The sequence below is a fragment of the Tursiops truncatus genome, chromosome 1 (assembly GCF_011762595.2).
Source record: "Tursiops truncatus isolate mTurTru1 chromosome 1, mTurTru1.mat.Y, whole genome shotgun sequence".
Taxonomy (NCBI): Eukaryota; Metazoa; Chordata; class Mammalia; order Artiodactyla; family Delphinidae; genus Tursiops; species Tursiops truncatus.
In genome coordinates, this window is record NC_047034.1 from 44550213 (window position 1) to 44569891 (window position 19679).

The 19679-nt window shown below is 36.0% G+C and overlaps 1 protein-coding gene across 1 annotated transcript in view; it reads right to left on the bottom strand.

The window, feature by feature from the left end:
* HMCN1 (hemicentin 1) overlaps nucleotides 1–19679 on the bottom strand; it is a 522545-nt gene that overhangs the window by 392253 nt on the left and 110613 nt on the right. The window contains exons 3-4 of the mRNA XM_033853373.2: nucleotides 5874–6032; nucleotides 4945–5067 (exon numbers count right to left, since the gene is read on the bottom strand). Of these exons, the coding sequence (XP_033709264.1) occupies nucleotides 4945–5067; nucleotides 5874–6032 (282 nt within the window). The remainder of the gene's footprint in view (nucleotides 1–4944; nucleotides 5068–5873; nucleotides 6033–19679) is intronic.

Here is a 19679-nt window from a genome sequence, read left to right on the forward strand (position 1 = left end):
ATGGCTAAATTATCTGCTAAAAATTTTGCAAATCCAATTTTAACACTGTCACTCTGCTTTTTGTTAACAAAAGCTTTTACTTTGGTGGCTTTAAAGCACATATTGGCTCATACAATTCCAGTAACCCCTCACAGTATCTTTTTTCACACACATCAAAAAAGAACCATCTCTCCAGCCTTTTCCTAGACTCTCCCACTCAAATTTACTTCCCAGCAACCGACAACTAGCCACCTGGTTTCTAACAAACACAGTGGCACAATTTCCCCACTTCGAAAGCAAAATAACAACATTATGAGGATTGTAACAATACCAGTTAACATTTATGGGGCACTTACCCTGTATCAGACCTGTGTAGAACATTTTACATGCATTATCTCATTTAACCTTATAACAACTTCCTGAAGTGTATAATTCTATTATCCTCATTTTACAAACAAGGAAACTGGGACTTACAGAGACCATGTCACAAAGAAATATAGAATTTTTATCAGTTAGAATACATTTATCTTTAGGTAACTTAATACTCAACTCTAACTGGCTTAAACAAAAAGATCACTTCCCTGATTCAGAGGCTTAGAGGTAGGATGGTCTGAGTGTTGACTTAAGCCAAAGGCTCTGGATTTTCTTAGCTCTTTCCTCCGCCTTGTATTTGTTTCATCCTCAGACTTGTATGAAGATGCCTGTACCAGATCTGGAATTCACATCCATGCAGGACAATATCTAGAAGACAACTTTTCCAAGATACCCTTAGCTAAATTTCCCCGCATCTCAGTGGCACAAAGTATATGAGATGACCTTTCCTGAACAACCTGAAAGGCGGATTGGAAATGCTACGGTTGACATATGAATTAAAGCCCGTCCCTGTTGGCATCAAACTCCAGCTTATAAAAACGGACGATTTTAGCAATGCTTTTTGCTAGCCCTTTTCTGCCTAGCTAAAGTTAAAGATCAAAATATCAGTTGAAGATCTGGGAGAAAAACACTATTAAGATTGCAGTGGGTTAAATTTATGTTATATACATATATCTATAAAATTTTCTGTAATTCACACCAAATTTTTTAAATTGTTCCTATAAATTACTTGGTAATTGTCAGAATTATTAGGACTATAAAAAATATGCATTACCCCATTTCTTAATAAGTAAGCCTGTACCTCTGTAGGGCTCATATTCTCCATTTAAGACAACAGTATTTTCTTTTCTTTTTTTTTAAAGATTTTTTTTTTGATGTGGACCATTTTCCTTTTCAAGTCTTTATTGAATTTGTTACAATACTGCTTCTGTTTGTTTTTTTTAATTTATTTATTTTTTTTATTTTTGGCTGCATTGGGTCTTTGTTACTGTGCGCGGGCTTTCTCTAGTTGCGGCGAGCAGGGGCTACTCTTCGTTGCAGTGCACAAGCTTCTCGTTGTGGTGGCTTCTCTTGTTGCAAAGCATGGGCTCTAGGTGTGCAGGCTTCAGTAGGTGTGGCGCATGGGTTTAATTGCTCCGCAGCATGTGGGATCTTCCCAAACCAGGGCTCGAACCCGTGTACCTTGCATTGGCAGGCAGATTCTTAACCACTGGACCACCAGGGAAGTTCCAACAACAGTATTTTCAATTTTGCATAAATCAATTGTCTCTGAGTATATGAATATAGAGTTACATTTATGGGACAGACGAGGTTATATTCTAGCTCTATGGCCCAACTCCTAAAAAAGTCCTATGGTTCCCCCTAAAAGTTTACCCAGTTTGTTCTGAGAACTTCCAAGTTATGCCTGACTGCTCACGGCAGGTTCAAGCAACTGTTCTTTTAAATGCTCTAGGTGCTGACCACGGCCATGTCTCTTCTCACCTCTTCTCTAATACCTTCTGCTGAGAACCACCCTGTCTACTGGGTATCCTCTGCTGGCAGCAATGCCCCATCTGTCTACACTGAACACCACTGCCACTTCTCCCAAAAGCCTCACAACCCCCTAAGCAGATGGTATCCCCATTGATGCAAGAGAGAATGTTGCTTTTCCTCACTTATGCCCTACTTTGTGCTGATGATACTGACTGTACCCCAGAGTCTTACATAATTCCAGGTTAAAAAGCAACTCCAAATAGTGGCCTTTCTTTTTTTTTTAATTGGAGTAAAATTGCTTTACAATTTGTCTTAGTTTCTGCTGTACAGTGAAGTGAATCGGCTATATGTATACCTATATCGCCTTCCTCTTGGACCTCCCTCCCCTCCATCCCACCAATCTAGGCCATCACAGAGCACTGAGCCGAGCCCCCTGTGCCATACAGCAGGTTCTCACTAGCTATCTATTTTACACATGGTAGTGTATTTATGTCAAACCTAATCTTCCAATTCGTCCCATCATCCCCTTCCCCACCGTGTCCACATGTCCATTCTCTACATCTACGTCTTGATTCCTGCCCTACAAGTAGGTTCATCTGTACTATTTTTCTAGATTCCAATATTTGTGTTAATGTATGATATTTGCTTTTCTCTTTCTGACTTACTTCACTCTGTATGACACTCTCTAGGTCCATCCACATCACTACAAATGACCCAATTTTGTTCCTTTTTATGGCTGAGTAATATTCCATTGTATATATGTACCACATCTTCTTTATCCATTTATCTATTGTTGGACATTTAAGTTATTTCCATGTCCTGGCTATTGTAAATAGTGCTGCAATAAACATTGTGGTACATGTGTCTTTTTTGAATTACAGTTTTCTCAGGGTATATGCCCAATAGGGGGATTGCTGGGTCATATGCAGTTCTATTTTTAGTTTTTTAAGGAACCTCCATACTGTTCTCCATAGTGGCTGTACCAATTTACATTCCCACCAACAGTGCCAGAGGGTTCCCTTTTCTCCACACCCTCTCCAGCATTTATTGTTTGTAGATTTTTTAACGATGTCCACTCTGGCCAGTGTGAGGTCATTAGGGTCAAGCACAGTGTATGGGATGGGACAAGAAACCCAGTTCCTGAGACGGTCCTGCACTCTTCTCCAACTCTTCTCTTCCCAGGCTCCCAAATTCTCATGCAGATGTTTACTCAAATAACTGCTAAGGGCTCAGTAGTTGAGTAGTTGTCAGACCTGCCCAGGCATTTCTGGATCACTACAGTGGACACAATATGGACTCAAGCCACGTATCACTCTAAGGCTGTTTCTTGCAAGAAGAGAAAACATTTGGACTAAAGTAACCTCCCAGGTTTGTATATCACATATTAATAAAAAATATTTTTGCTAAAATGTTTATTCTAGAAATACGCAATGTCCTATTAGTTCCACCATGATGTAATAGGAACTCTTTAGTTATAAGAGGACTACTGAACCACTTCTTTCAAGACAAGGAAGTTTGTCATGAAATTCATAGAACCTGTATATTGACTATATTCCCTGTGCTGTCCATTATATCCTTAAAACTTATTTTTTTATACTTAGTAGTTTGTACCTTTTAAACCCCTTCATCTATTTTGCCCCCTCACCCACCCATTCCCCTCTGGTAACCAATAATTTGTTCTCTGTATCTGTGAGTCTATTTCTGTTTTGTTACATCTGTTTGTTTTATTTTTTTTAGATTCCACATATAAGTGAAAATATACAGTATTTGTTTTTCTCTGTCTTATTTTACTAAGCATAACACTCTCCAGGTTTTATATATGTGTATACATATATTTATACATATATATATAAAATCCTGTCCTACAAAGAGAAACCCATACTTTTAGCTCACATCAGAAACTTAAATATTTATCACATATTAGATCACAAAGAAAGAGGAAAAAAAGGGCTTCCCTGGTGGCGCAGTGGTTGAGAGTCTGCCTACCAATGCAGGGGACACGGGTTCGTGCCCCGGTCTGGGAAGATCCCACATGCCACGAAGCGGCTGGGCCTGTGAGCCATGGCCGCTGAGCCTGCGTGTCCGGAGCCTGTGCTCCGCAACGGGAGAGGCCACGGCAGTGAGAGCCCCGTGTACCGCCAAGAAAAAAAAAAAAGAAAGAGGAAAAAAGAAAATATACACACACAAACATATATCTACATATATGTGCCTATATATATATATATGTGTGTGTTAAGTATCTGTGAATATATATATATATACAGTCAATCATGCTTGTTATCTTTCAACCAATAGTTGAAAAATTGTTCGTTAAGAAAAATTTTAAATAATACTAATTGCAGTAATGACAAACAAAAAACTATAGAATTTTTTCGATACACTGACCACATCAAATCAAATGTGAATTATACCCACGTAAAATTTTATCTTTGTTCTGGCATGTTCCTAGAAACTTAAGTGGGAGCCAAATAAATAAGTAAACAATATTTTATCATCACAAGTAAGGTCAAGGAAAGGTAACAAAAAGAAAGAAATAATCATGACAGTTAAGTATATCTCAAACACTTCTTTAGAAGTACCAAGATCTTCTTAGCATATAAGTTATAGATTTTATTATCATAAAAATTTTTAGATAAGTATATAGTTACTGAGTTATAGTTTTTTACTTTTAATCTTAGAGATCAAACTTCATTAGAATTTGGCTTAATAACTCACTTTTTTATATTCTACTTCAGTAAACGAATGTAAAATGAGTCAAGTAAAAGTCAAATCAAGCCTCATTTTACCAGCTATCCAAAAGCTGTACATCAGAAATATAAACTGACCTTACTAAACAACAACAACTACAAAAGTTTTCAAGTTCCACTAAATGAATTTTAAATAAATGTATGCTTAAATCTAAATAATTTATCAGTATAGCATAATACAGTCTAGAAATTAATACCAGATAAATCTATGTTTCTCCACATTGTTTTAATGACTTTATTGATCTGTGGGGAATGGGGGAAAATGCTTTTTTGTTTGAATTGTTTTTGAAATCAAAACTGACACAATTAGGTTTGCCTAACTGATGTTGGTAAGGTAGCTGGTAATAAAGTAGACCCACTTTATTAAACTGACCTCATTAACTTGTTTTTTGTCCAGATGGAACACTTGACCAGAACTTGTAGAGGCAATTTCTTCATAGACTCTATATCCAATATGGCCCCTGTCATCACAATCTCCAGTGAGCACAAATACCACCTATGATTTTTGAAAAAAGAAGATAGTTTAAAGGGTTCTCAGAAACCAATATATACTTATTGAGCACTTACTATGTATTTACATACTACCAAGCAAGTGGAAGATATATAGATATAGATATGCATTCTACTGGTTCTAAGCCTGAACTCAAGAGGCCTTGGGTATTTCCACTTGCTCTCTAGTGTTTCTGCATTGGTCATGAGAAGAACATGCCTAAACTAGCTTCCTGGTCTCAGAAAGTGGCTGAGAAACCTGAAAGGCAGAGCCAAGTCATCCCAAGATCACCTAGATAAGCCAAACCCAAACTATGCCCAGATACACAAGTGAGCAAGCATAGTCTAGCAAAACTGAAACCTGCAAACATGTGAGAAATAAATGATTATTGTTTTAAGTCATTGAGAGAACAGCTTGTTATGCAGCAATAGCTAACTGATACAATGAGTAACTGAGTCAGACAAGATTCCACACAGGAGGCGATATTTGAAATACAGGCCTTTTCTGTCAGGGCTATGTTTTTGTCAGTTATAAGGATAAGATGGTAACAAGCATCTTAATTAAACTCTAATCATTTCTTCTCCATATTATGGAACAAGGCATTCATATGCTATATACAAATATCACATATCCATTTAACATGTTTAGATTAAATGACACATACATATTGGAGTCCATATATATGGATCAATAGTTGTAATTATTGACATCTGTCACACATAGTATAGTCAGGGAGGGGAGGCAATCTCTTGTATTTCTTACAGCTGTGTTCAGATGGAAAATTCAGTGGTGGGGAGTTGATTCCTACTCACTTGTGACTGTTTCTGTTGGATAAGCTGCAGCACCTCATGAGTGAGCCGATAATCCTTGGACCGTGCATCAGTGAAAACATAGATGAAAGAACCAGGAAGAGAAATCTCCAAGGCAATTTTTATAGCTCCAATACTCATTTCTGGACAATCGCCACCACCCTGTTGAGGAGCAGTGAGAAAAAAGTCAATTATTTCATTAGCAGAAAAGAGATACCTTAGTTATTACAAGTTGCTGTAGGAGCTCTAGAACTGAGCGGTTGTCTTCACTTTTATTTTCTGTCAGTTTGCCACTGGATTAACCACTTTGGTTACAAGGAGATGGAAAAGATATAAAGTGATGCAGTGTTAGAAAAACCTGTACTTATGCATAAATTAAAAATTCACCCATATGATCCTACAATCCCACTCCTAGGCACATATCCGAAGAAAACCATAATTCAAAATGATACATGCACCCCGATGTTCACTGCACCACTATTTACAATAGCCAAGACATGGAAGCAACCTAAATGTCCATCGACAGATGAATGGATAAAGAAGACGTGGTGTGTATGTATATACAATGGAATATTAACCGTAAAAAAGAATGAAATAATGCCATTTGCAGCGACATGGATCGAACTCGAGATTATCTAAGTGAAGATTACCTAACTCGAGATTATCTAAGTACACTTTGCTGTACACCTGAAACTAACATGACATTGTAAATCAACTGTATTTCAATAAAAATAAGTAAATAAACTAAACTTAAAAGAGTCAGGAAAAGAAAAAAAATAATAAAAATTCACCAAAAATACAGAAAATAGAAATTGTTATATGCTTTTTAACTTGATTGACTCCCACTCTCATACATGACTATTTTATACATCCCCTCTTTTCTTATCCCTTCTCACTCTTATTTGATGACTTTTCTTCTATTGTACTGAGAAGATAGAAGCAATCAGAAGAGAACTTTCGTAAACTCCCGCACCGATACCTATTAACGTCCAGCAACAGCAGGCACATGCCCCGCCTTCATGGTGAAGGAATCATTTACACCCACAGCTTAGGCTAACTTCTCACCTGGGCCTAGTCAAGGACATGGCTCCTATGGCTGTCCCTTCTCCCCACTCCATTGTCAAACATTCTGTCTTCACTGGATCATTCCCACCAGCAAACAAACACACTGGTTCATCTCCCATACCCAAGTTTCTGCCCAAATGTGACTTATCAGAGAAGCCTTCCGTGACCACTTTATATAAAATACACTCCCTCTGTCACTCTTTTCACTCTGCTTCATTATTACTATTAACACATGATCTCTGTGTTTTATTTTCTACTCAATTAGGCTCAATATACCTTCCTAAACAAAAATAGCCCTCACCGTAAGAGGAATTCTTGTCACACTTATTTCCTTCCAACACATGTGAACTGATAGATAAAACTGTAAGCATGCTGTAATTACCATTTTATACATTATATTTTAAATTTAGAGCTATATCCTGCTTATGTTATCATGTCATCAATGTTCTTCAAAATCACAGGTTTTAGTGATTGTATAATATTCTGTCTATATCCCATAATTTAGTCAGGCATTTCTCTATTGTTAAATATTAATTCTCTTTCAAATTTTCCTGTTATAAATAAATACAAATCTATTATAAATATGCTTATATTTATAATATATATAATATAGTATTTTTTTTCTCATTAGCAGATGTCAATAACTACAGGGTCAAGGAAATGGACTTTCAACCAATATGTTTTGAGCAATGAATAACTGCTAAACACCCTGCAAGGATTTAGGTACGCAAAGATGAATAAGCCAAAGTATATTGTCCTTAAGGAACTCATGCCTAGAAAAGACAATCAAATAAAAAAGCAGGGCAGCTTGGGATCCTGGGGGGCCTCGTGGTTCCACAGTCCACTAGAACCCAGTGAGTAAGAGCTCTTTCTCAAAAAGAAAATAATTACTTGATGAAAGGGATACGGTTTTACCTTTAAACTCTGAAGATTCTACTTGATTATCCTATTGGGGCTTTCCCTAGGCTCCAAACAATCTCTGATTCTGATACAGATACCCTGAGCACCACAGGATCTAATCAGGGTCATGAGAACCAAGCACTAGAATTGTTTACACTTTAGCCTGGACCACCTGAAGAATCTTTTCTTGCACTGGATGCCACTCAGTACTTACAGCCTTTAAACATCATTTATTCAATGAGTTGGAACTGAGCACCAACTGTTACAAATTACTTCTAAAACTGAGACACCCATTAAATATTATGCCACTTTCTTAATAGTAGAGGGCTGGACACTGCAGTAACTTTCGAGAAGATAACAGTTATCGACTCCCAGAAATTTTATTGAGTTAGCAGTTCCTTCTATTTTTTCAGTAAATATCTCCTATCCTCTTTTACTTATGTGCATTTTCACAGGATCTAGCTTAACAGATAACACTGTTCTCAAAAACTTGTATACTTGTATCCTCAGACTGTACTTATCTCCCAAATTCCAATTTTCTATTTACAAGTGCTTGTTAGACACCTACTCCTAGACGTCTTACAGGTGTCTACAATTCAGTGCATGTACTATGGAACTCACTGTATTTTCCCCAACCATATCTTCCCTATTTTTGTTAATGGTACCATCTGCCTAGATGTTCAGTTCAAAACCTGAGGCATTTTTGACTCCTCCCTCTTTCTTCACCTAATCAGTGGTCAAACCATTTTCCTTCTACACCCATCATGAATCTGTTCCCTCCCTTCCTCTTTACTTCCTACAATTCACTCTTCTTATCATTAATTTTATTATAAGTATAGCCTCCTATCTAATCTGCTCTTCCTACCACCAAACTTTATATTTCCTGAAGTAAAGAGCTGTCTATATCACGTTCCTAGTTAAAATCTTTCACTAACCACTGTGTTGGATCAAATTATCTTTCTGTCTTTCAATCTCCTGATGCTCCCTCTTCAAAAATTGCTTCCTTGGTAATGAGACTTACCTTGGTGATCATTGTGAAATGTACAGAAATGTTGAATTAATATGTTGTGTAACAGGAACTGTGTTGTAGGTCAATAATACTTCGAAAACAAACTCACAGAAAAAGAAATCAGATTTTGGTTACCAGAGGCAAGGGGAGGGGGAATTAGCTGAAGGCAGTCAAAAGGTACAAACTTGCAGTTAAAAGTAAGAGAAGTACTAGGGATGCAATGTACTACATGATAAATATAATGAACACTGCTGTGTGTTATATATGAAGGTGGTTAAGAGAGTAAACTTTAAGAGTTCTCATCACAGGGGAAAATTTTTATTCTATTTCTTTGGTTTTATATCTATATCGGATGATGACTGCTTACTAAACTTATTGCAATAATCATTTCATGATGTATGTAAGTCAAATCATCATGCTGTACACCTTAAACTTAATACAGTGATGTATGTCAATTATATCTCAATAAACTCGAAGAAAAAAATTGCTTCCTTTAATCTGAGGCTATTTCCTGTTCTTTAACTATGCCCCTTGCTTCACATCTTAATTCCTTTAGTACTTTCATTCAAGTAATCTTTCCACTGCTGCATCTCCACCATCAAACATTCCTTACCGATGTGTGCATGTCTAAAATCTCCCATTTTCTATAAGCTATTTGATGGCAGGAACTGTGTGCTAAGTCCTTGAGAACTCAGTTCATAGCATTTGCTGACATACAGTAATTATTGAGTAAATATTTGTCAAATTGAATTATTTTCCTTCCAAGGTTGAGACAATATGCCTTCCCCTCTTTAAAACGTTCTCTTTTCTCCCATTCAGATATACTTCCTCACTCTTCAGATGTACTCTAATTTGCTTTATTCTTTAATAATGAAACATATTTTCCTTGGCATAACAGTTATTTGGAGGGATTACCGTGTGCAGCAAATGCCCCTGAGTGAGCATTTGTGGGCTAGGAAAGTGGGAAATAGCTACTGGGCACATTGGTAACTTTAGTATGTTGGATAGGAATAATTGTTACTTGTAGCCAACTCTGCATATCTGTAATGAATACTCTGGACTGCTCAAAAATGTATTAGATTCCTACTGTATTTTCAGAAGCTTAAGCAAAAAAACAATTTCTCACCTGCACTTGACATTGTGCACCTGAGTGGAATCACAATATAAGTTATCCATTCCACAGCATTTGTTAAATGGCCAAGTACACAATAATCCTCTGTGGTAAATAACTCTCTGGAGAGATGAATTGCTTTTTGCTCATTGTCACCTAGTAGCAAGGGGCTAGGAGAAGTCATCTGTCTGTGGGCCAAAAATCAGAACAGCTAAGTCATCTTCAGAGATACTTGTTAGGAATGGCAAGAATGATAAATCTTGTCCAGTTACTGAGTGGAGAACAATCTTTGAGCCACTTGACTCGCATTCAAATTTACTCTAAGAGAACCTCGGGATGCTCATCCCTCCACATCATCCAGGAGTAGATTCTAAAGACCACTAGAATCCTTGGAAGTTTGCCTATCTCATTGTACATGTAGGTTCTTGAAAAGAAAAATAAGTTTCTTTTTTCCAAAAGAAGTTAACATATAATGTTATAGCCTTATAAAGGTCCCTCTCTGATACTTGAGTTTAATTTTCTAATCATTTTAAATCATAAATAACCATTAAAATGATCTATAAAGGGAAGACTTCAGATATGTGCTATCTACTATAGTAGCCACTAACTAGCCCTATGTGGCTACAGAACACTTGAAACTGAGGAACTGAATGTTTTACTTTATTTTAAAATTTAAATTTGAAAACTGAAGTACTGACTTTTATCCTGATGACATGTTAAATTGATAATATTTTAGATATAATGGGTTAGATTATTTAAATTAATTTCAACTGTTTTTTAAGATTACATATGTGGCTCACATTCTACTTTTATTGGACAGCACTGCTTTAGAATGATATGTTTGGTTTAGTTATGTAGGCTTCATTCTAGACTATTATTTGTAAAGCTGTTGATTTGATCTAAAAGTCTTCCGTGAACTTTGCTTCCTGGAAGAAGTTATTAGAAACAAAATTTCAAGTTGTTTTCATTTACTAAGGTTTAGGAATCAAGCTAAAATCTACTCCAAAAATCTATAAATCACTTACTTTGTTTAAACATACACACACACACAAAGTTTATAAATAAAGTTTTTATATATTTACATAAACATATAAAATATCTTAGAAACTTAACTCACAGGTTGGCTAACAGTGTTTCCCAAATCATTAACTGATCTTCTGATCATTAAATTTAGCTAAAAGGTAAATTTGTCAGAACAGGACTGAGAACCATTGTCAAAACGTCCATGCTTATAAATAAGACTAACAAAGTCGGATACTTTAGGTTAATTTGGGTCAAACTCATGTACAGATTATAAAATTAGTGCAATGGGATTGTGACTGAAATTATAAAAACAAACTGTTTTAAGTTTTTAGTTCCAAACTTAAAAAAAAAATAGTCCGTTAAAAGTCTTAACATTTTCTGTTTTGACCTGAATACCAAATGGAAAAGTAAAATAATATTCTATAAAACACCTACGATGAAGAAATTTAGAATAAATGAACGTGAATCTATGAAAAGTCTCATTTATTTAACTGATACTTTGTTGGTGATGACACTCTACTTGTATTAACTCAATGGATATCAATTGTGCACCAAGCACTGAGACGGTATTGTCACACATGCTCCGCTATTTACACTTTACATCGATTGATGGGGGAGGTATCATTTTTAGCATATTTTATTGACAGAGCACTAAATCTTGAAAACCCCTTTCCCAGGATCACACAACCAGTATGTGAAAGAGCAGGGATTAGGAACTCAATTCTGCCTGGCGTCACGCAAACAGCAGTGTGGCATTTTATTCCCTCATCTACTTCTGTGGCTGCAAGCAGCTTGTCAGGGACACTGTAAAAGCAGCAGAAGAAAGATTCTCCTTCTTCTGGATGCCCACGGAATATTGTTCATTCTATTATAGCATTCGCTGACTTGTACGTATAACTTATCTGCTTCCTCCCACTAGATCATTGTTCCTTGGGGAACTTAGTAAGTGTTCCATTGTTGTTTGATGAATGAATGGGTAAATGAATGAATAGTGGGTAAATGGGTAAATGAGACTGTGCAAAGCAATCCTGACACAATCTAGACACACTTGCTGTATTAAGTCTTAGCTTTGCTCAAGCCTGGACCATCTCATTTCAAGTAGTAAAATTCCAGAGCTAAGTCTCCTGAAAATACAAGTGCCAAAAGTTGTTCTTTAAGTAAGCAATACATATATGAATATATGTGTATGTGTGTGTGTGTGTGTGTGTGTGTGTGTGTGCGCGCGCATGTGAGTGTATATATATAAAACTAACTCCCCCCATGTCTCCCCTCTCCCCCTCCTTCCTCTTCTTCCCTCTTATCTCTCTCTCTCTTTCTCCCTCCCCACCTCCCTCCCCCCACCCCGCATCATGAGGTCAATTTTTATATTTAACAGAAAACAAACACGGCAATGTATATGCATCCCCCGAAACCACATCAACCTGCACAGATACATGAAAATGAAAGCTGTGAGGGAGATAAAGTTGCATAATGCATTGAATTGCATAATTCCCTAAAGGTATATAAGAAGGGCCTGACTTTGTTAACTTAGAGTTTTTATTTGAATTCTGAAATATAACTAATTTGTATCAGTAGTCTCATTCATCATTTTGTCTTTATAATTCTACTGATTGTGACAACTTACCAAGTTGCCAAAGACACTTCAGATAGAAAAAAATGTTTACGAAAAAACAGATGTGCCCTTTCACAGGAAACACTGCTCTTGAAATTAAAGGGAAAAAAATGGTAACCTCAGAATTACAGTGATAATTATGTTCAGAAAATAAATTCCTGTCAACAAGATTAAATAAGAATGAATAGAAATGCTATCAGTCAAGGGAGTAATAAAACAGATTACCATGCTGTCTTTTCTAAATACAAGACAGTGTGGGAGCGGTACTGGAAGAAACTGAACCTTTAAACCCTGAGAGGAGCTGGAGAAAAATGAGGTCTCTGTCCAAAACCTGATGGGAAAACACTCATCAAACAAGAGATCAGAGAAGGAAGAAGGCTAATCTCAAGGCAGGCCCTTGCCATGCCTTATTATTTCTTCCAACCCATTTCAATTCTTCTATTCTCATCAGCCATTTTCAATGAATTAGTGTTTATACCAGTTGTTTTCCAGTTACGCCTAACTCTAAGCCATCAAAAAATGAAACACTGTTGGTAGGCTCATGCCTGAGTCCAAAAGAACGTCTATTGGCGTTACAATATTTACCCTTATTCTAACATGACTACAACCTACTAAGCCTAGTTTCAGAGTCAAACTGTATTTTCCTTTCACATGGAACACCCATTGTTTCGGATGTCTTATTTGCATCATTTTCCCTTTACATATAAAATTTAGAAATGAAACTCAGTTGCAAGCTGAACAAAAGTTTACAACCCTCAGTTCTCTTTCTAAAAATACAGCTGTGCGATTCTATAACCCAGAAAACAGAATGTACATGTGGAAACCATTAAATTACATTGAATTTAATTAAAAGTTGCTCCCAATCAAGTATAAAGTAAATCAAAATGACTGTAGAATCCTAATGCATCAGTGACATTTGGTATTCATCACTTGTAGAAAATACAGCAGGGATGTACTGAGGGACAGAATATTTCAGAGTCCAAACTTCAAATCTCCATAATCAAAAAAAGAAAAGGATGCATCCCAGGCAGTCCACCATGCTGCCCTTTACTAGTCTGAAGAAGGTGGAATACAAATCAAGGCATCAAAGAACTGCTGATCTCGATCCCAGGAACATTAAAGGTTAACAATGACAACCCTTTCTAGGCTTTCAGGTTATCACCTGTCAGTAGTAGGAGTCTAACGCTTCAGAAATTGATCTTTCCAGTTACTGGAACTTATTTTATGTTGAGCCTTACGAGGATATTCAGTTCACTTCCATTTAAATAATCATAAAGAAGAGACTATGTACCAGACGCTCAATATCTTGATTCATAAATCAGAAAATAATGTGCCTTTATACCTTAAAATATTTCAAAAGCTTCATAATTTACATGAATTATAATAGACCATGGTCCTTTCAAGAGGGAAACAGCGTGGAAGCAACCAAGCAGTAACAAAAACACCACCGAATACCTTCTCGTGATCAGGAGACATATAGAAGTGTGCAGGGTTAACTCTAGGCAAAAATGGGAAACTGCAAAATGATATCTTGGAATTCTCAGTATCCACTTCAGTAATTCTCCTCTTCTCTGCTACTTAGAGAATTCCCTCCTCCTTCAAGGATTCTGTACCTTTTTATTGGGACCTTTTCTTTTCCCATCAAATTAAGACACTGCCTTGGTCTCTGGTTGGAAAGGACTCCTGGTCTCCAAATGTCTCTTTGAGAGAGATTCAAATGTCTCTCTTGTTTGCTCAGTGAAAAGGAGCCAGAAGAGGGCAGGGGCATGGTCTAAGGAGGCCCTTGTAGCCAATCATCATTTGCTTATTCAAGGACTAGGCATTCACCCTGCTTGCACTTCCTCTGGGAAGGCTTTCTTTCTCCCTGTCTTCTCTCTGCTATGACCCTTCTCTACCTTTCCTCTGTTACTACCTCAGACTCTACCTGCCCACTTTCTCTTCCTTTCTGTTCCAACATTCACGTATGGAATTTACATGCTTTCCAGCACATTTGGCATAATCTTTGTTACTAATTGAAGAAGCTGTAATGTTGTGATTCTTTTTATTTAAAGTGATAAAAATATATTTATATTATGTAGGTTATAATAGGTCTTGATGAAAAAAATTAACAATGTATTTTTACTAATAAAATCATTATAATTTGTGAATGTTACATTTATATAGAAGTTGGAGATAGATAAGTTTTTTTTTTTGTTTTTTTTTTTTTAGAACAAGTAAGTAGTCATTAAACAAAATTGGTGAACTAAGATCTAGGTCATCTCAAAGGAGGAGACTAATATATAGAGAGAGTAGATAAATGAGGAGTTTTTAAAATCAACATGAATATAAAAGAATGGAGACCCGGTTTAAAGTTTGCATAAGGAAACCTGAGGGACTTAGCTGGTGACTGGACCAGTATTCAATAATGGGATATTCCTGCCCAAGAAAGCCTGTATCAGCCTTGAACATCAACAGAGGCTCCCACATATTGCTCCACAGGAGCCCCAGGTATCATCTGCTGAGGAAGGCCAGTGCTATCAAATCTCTAACTGATGCCAGTTCATGCCTGGGGTACTGATAAGTTTCTGGAAGGGATCCGAACATCTGAAGGGATAACTGAACAAATACTACTCAAAGTCAATACCAAAACCAAGACTCTACTAGTCTTCTTGAGACTTTTTCAAGGCCTAAGAAGAAAAAAAGATGGCTTCTTGAGAACTGCTTCAGATCAATTTGGATTGAGAAGAAACTCTTTAATTTCCCTTAAAGACACTCTTTAATTTTCCATTTTGTTGAAAGTGAGGTTTATAGGTTTTTTCTAGGAGTCATGGCTTTAGATCAAGAAATATTCTCCCAAGAAAAACATTTTGACCTCCATCCTCACCATCACCTAAAACCTGACAAAATCAGGTATAGTACTTATTGCGGGGAACAGAGCAATCCCTTGATTGACTTAATACCATGAATGGAATAAATCCAGGCATCATAGGTCAAAGGAGTCCTCTTCCTAAATGTTATTCTGTCACATATATTTGCAATATTTACTCCACAATGACTTATGTACGTACCCTTAAGAACATCCCCACACATCCACACTTTGAAAAGAAAATCAAGAAATGTCCCATCATAATCCACACCCACCCCATTCTAAATGCCTATGTATTCTGCTTTGAAAAAGCAATGCAACGGTCAGAATACCCTTCTATACTCTTTGTCCTTCGAAGTGCACACAAAAGGTCATTAAGAAATCAGCCAACTATTTGCTTCTGGATAGGGATACCAGGATGGATAGCTAGAAAGGAGCCAATCATTCCCAGTGCCCTCCAGTTACTTATCTTAGTCCCCATCCCTCACTTCCTGGGGATATAGGATTGTTTGTCCCTCTAGTAGAAAACTCCAGCAGCAAACTAAAGTTTGAATAGATGCTTCATTCAGGTACCAAGAAATTTCAACAATAAAAATAATCGAAACCGCCTACAGATACAACTGCAGTATAAACACTACCTTTCAATCTCTTAAAATACATCTTGTTCTCGTGTCTCTCCAAGGTGACTGTGAGGTTACACTTAAATAAGCTTAGCGCGCTAAGTAGCAAGAACACATGCTGAGCAAAGGGAGTCATTTTCAATGTACAGTTATCATTCTCATTAGCCGCTCAGTAACTTTAGGTGAGCCGATAACCCAAAGCGACTGGAGGTAGAAGAGGAAGTCGAAATCTTTAAGAAATAAATTTGTTTCGTGGAGGATGAGACCAGCCCTAGACCTACATCTGTCTTTAATTCTCTACTTTCCTACTTTGAAGTAAAATACAAAGAGAAATTATATAAATAAACGTTAATTTGATTAGCTTAATAAGGTTACTTAAACCACTCTTTAGAAGAAAAGTAGCCAAGTGAAAAAGGACACTGGCTTTGACATTAAATACCTCCACTTTTGAGACTAGCCTTGCTCCTTGCCAGTTTGGTGGCCTGAGGAAGATGTTACCTAAGATCTCAAAGCTTGAGTCTCCTCATTTGCAAAAAGGAAGATTAATATTTGTGTAGGTTTGAAATGAGAGGATGACTTTAAAATACATGCAAAATCTTTCACAAGGCACAAGTTCCATAGTTGTCCATTTATGGTATAATTATTTGGTGATTATTTCTGCTAAAAGAACCTCGGAGTCCTAGAGATAGTAGTAGTAATAGCAGTAACAATAGCTAACATCTATCAAGTCCTTATTTTGGGTCAGATGCTGGTTCTACTATTCTTGTAGCTTTCACACGCATTATGAGTTGTATGTATTGGACTCTATCTCACTTTCTTCCCTAAATTAAATACATGCCATTCCTCCTGTAAAAGTGTGTATATGTATATGCTGATATATATGCATTTGTAAGTTAAATGCATATTTGTAAGTCAAATGCATATTAAGAAAACTTAAATGGAAATGAAAACTGCTTTCTTCAGTTGAATCATGTCCAATACCAAACATGAAAATCACATCTCTTATAGCTCTACATTATATTTATCCTAACATATAATCCTTTCCCTTTTCTTGTCCTAGTCAATTTTACTTTCTTAATTTTTTTGGTTATATATCAGTTTTGTTTTTTAAATTCATATAGAACTTCTATAAATATAGAAATAAAAAGGACACTTTTGCACAGTAGCATGATTTAGAATACTTGAAATTAAATAAAATGTATACTGAACTGATATCATAAATCAACATTATCCTCTGTTTTAACAGTCTTTGCCTATCTGGCCACAGTTTTTCATATTCTCTGTTGGCAGTTAATTCTAACATCAACTGTTCTTATACTACAGCAGAACATTTTTTCCCCTTAACATCAGTTTGCCTATTTATTCTCCTGTTTCAGTTAAAGAATGACAATAATTGGACCTTACCCTAATCTTCATAACTCTATCTTGTTGCTATGTCATGATGCTGTTCTACATATTTTTACTCTTATTCTTGCTTTCATTAAGGTCAATTTTATCAAAACACTTCTCAAAGAAAAACTAAATTATGTGTGAAATTTTTCAGGTCTGGGGATCAACCATCTATATGAAAAAATTATAATTCCATTACTGTAGAAATATCTTCCTTCTCTACACTTCAAATGTTTGACTAATATGCTTTTTGTTCTTTAAAATGTTTGGATAAAAGGCTTGAAAGCATATCATTGCCAATACCATTTTCTAAAAATCAACAAGCTTTATAGTTTCTTATAAAGACTGTGACCTGAGGCAGGACTTCGCACTGCACATTCACAAGGATATTAATTCCCAAAGCTCTGTGTGATTTGAATACCATTGCTGTCATTTGTCTTCCCTTCTTTTCCCCAGAGAGAAAGCTCAGATACTTTTCAAGTTACTTCTCTGCATTCCAGATGAAAGAAGATGAAGGAAAATGAAATTAATGTTATAAATTTAATGATTTAAGTTTAGCGATTTTTGTTACGTTTTTCTTGGAAATTTTTAAATTGCTTTTCCTCAAGTTAATTCCATATCTCTACAGGAAAAATAGCTGAACCTAGTAAAAAGTTAATGGGCAATTATTTAATTTACTTGAACTGAATTTACTTTTCTTGTTTTCAAAACGATTAAAGTATGAAAGGAATATTTTTAAAGTTTTCTTTTTTAGGAAATCCAAGTTAATTTTAATAAGATAGCAATCCTTGTTGCTCTTTATATCAGTGATTTGGGAGGAGTTACTAAAAATGGTAGAAGGGCAACTGAAGAATTTAGTATTATTCTAAAATTTTATGAAATTTGTAAATTTTAGTTTCACAGAGTGATTTATGAAATAAATTTATTTATTTATGAAATAAAATATTCTCTACGAAACACTGAAGAGAAAACAAAATATATTCTTTAGGTTAGATGTTAAGCGATAATGTAGCCTAGTGTCTTGTCATATTTGACCCTTACTTGGTGACATTTTTTGCCATTGATTAAAAAAGGAATAATTCACTAGAAACTTTGAAAGTAAAAACACTTCCTTGGTATTCCCAATGCCTATAACAATGCCCGATTTTGAATGAAGAGAAAAAGTAAATATTTGATTTCTTCCCTGGCTGGTTGTTCTAATTAAGCATCCCCTTGGATCCCAAGACAATTCAAAAATGAATTCCATAAGATGCAGCCAGTACAGAGGAAATCTCCAGAGAAATGGACACGAGCTTTCATTCCAGGGGAGAAAGAAAGATTATTTTCTTGAACAGAGATGTCATATGACCCTATAGAGTGTCTGTATCAAGTTCAATTCCAGATATTGGCTGGGGAGAGAATCAATGGAGTATGATTAAGAATCACAAGCCTTCACCCTGGAGACAAATGGAGCAAGGAGGATAAGGGTACTCCCTGAAGATCCGTCAGAACAAAAGAAGGGGAGAGGCAGGAAATCAGGAAATGCCAGCGCCAGGTCTCATTGAGAATGTAGGCATTTTCATTCTGGCCAGATTTCCAAGAATATATCCCAGCTGAATTCTTTTTTGAAGAGAAAAAAAATGAATACAGTAAATCTCTTCCTAACATTCTATCAGCTAGAAATCTCCATTACTTGGCCCTTCTGAATCTTTATATAATGAAAACTGATGATTAGGTTTTTAAGTATCTTTTGTACCATCCAAGTAAAGTTTGTATTATACCTGATATAGTTTAACTGTTAAATATACATTTTTAAAAGAAGCCACCCATGTATGACATTCATTTATAGCTATTTAAGTCCACTCTACTGCAGACACTTGTTCATCCCACAGTGGACCAGAGGCTCAATGAGAGCTACGAGGCTCTTGCCCTCAGGAGCTCATGATAAAATACCAGAACATAAAAAGTTTAAACAATCAGGGCAGTACAATTTCTAGTTCCTATGATCCATGTACAGGATAGAAATTTTTCTGTAAAATTTTTTTTCAAAGAATGTGGACATCCAAAGCGGCAAAGAAGTTGCTATATCAAGGGATAGAAAAGTAAATTGTCAGTAAGTATCAAGATAATGACTGAAAAAGAATGACATGGTATAAGAGAAAGGAAATGGAGGATTAATAAAAAAGATTATCAGAAGAAATTGAATAAAAGAGAAAAACAGTCAAGGGATAACTATATATACCTATTTAGATATTT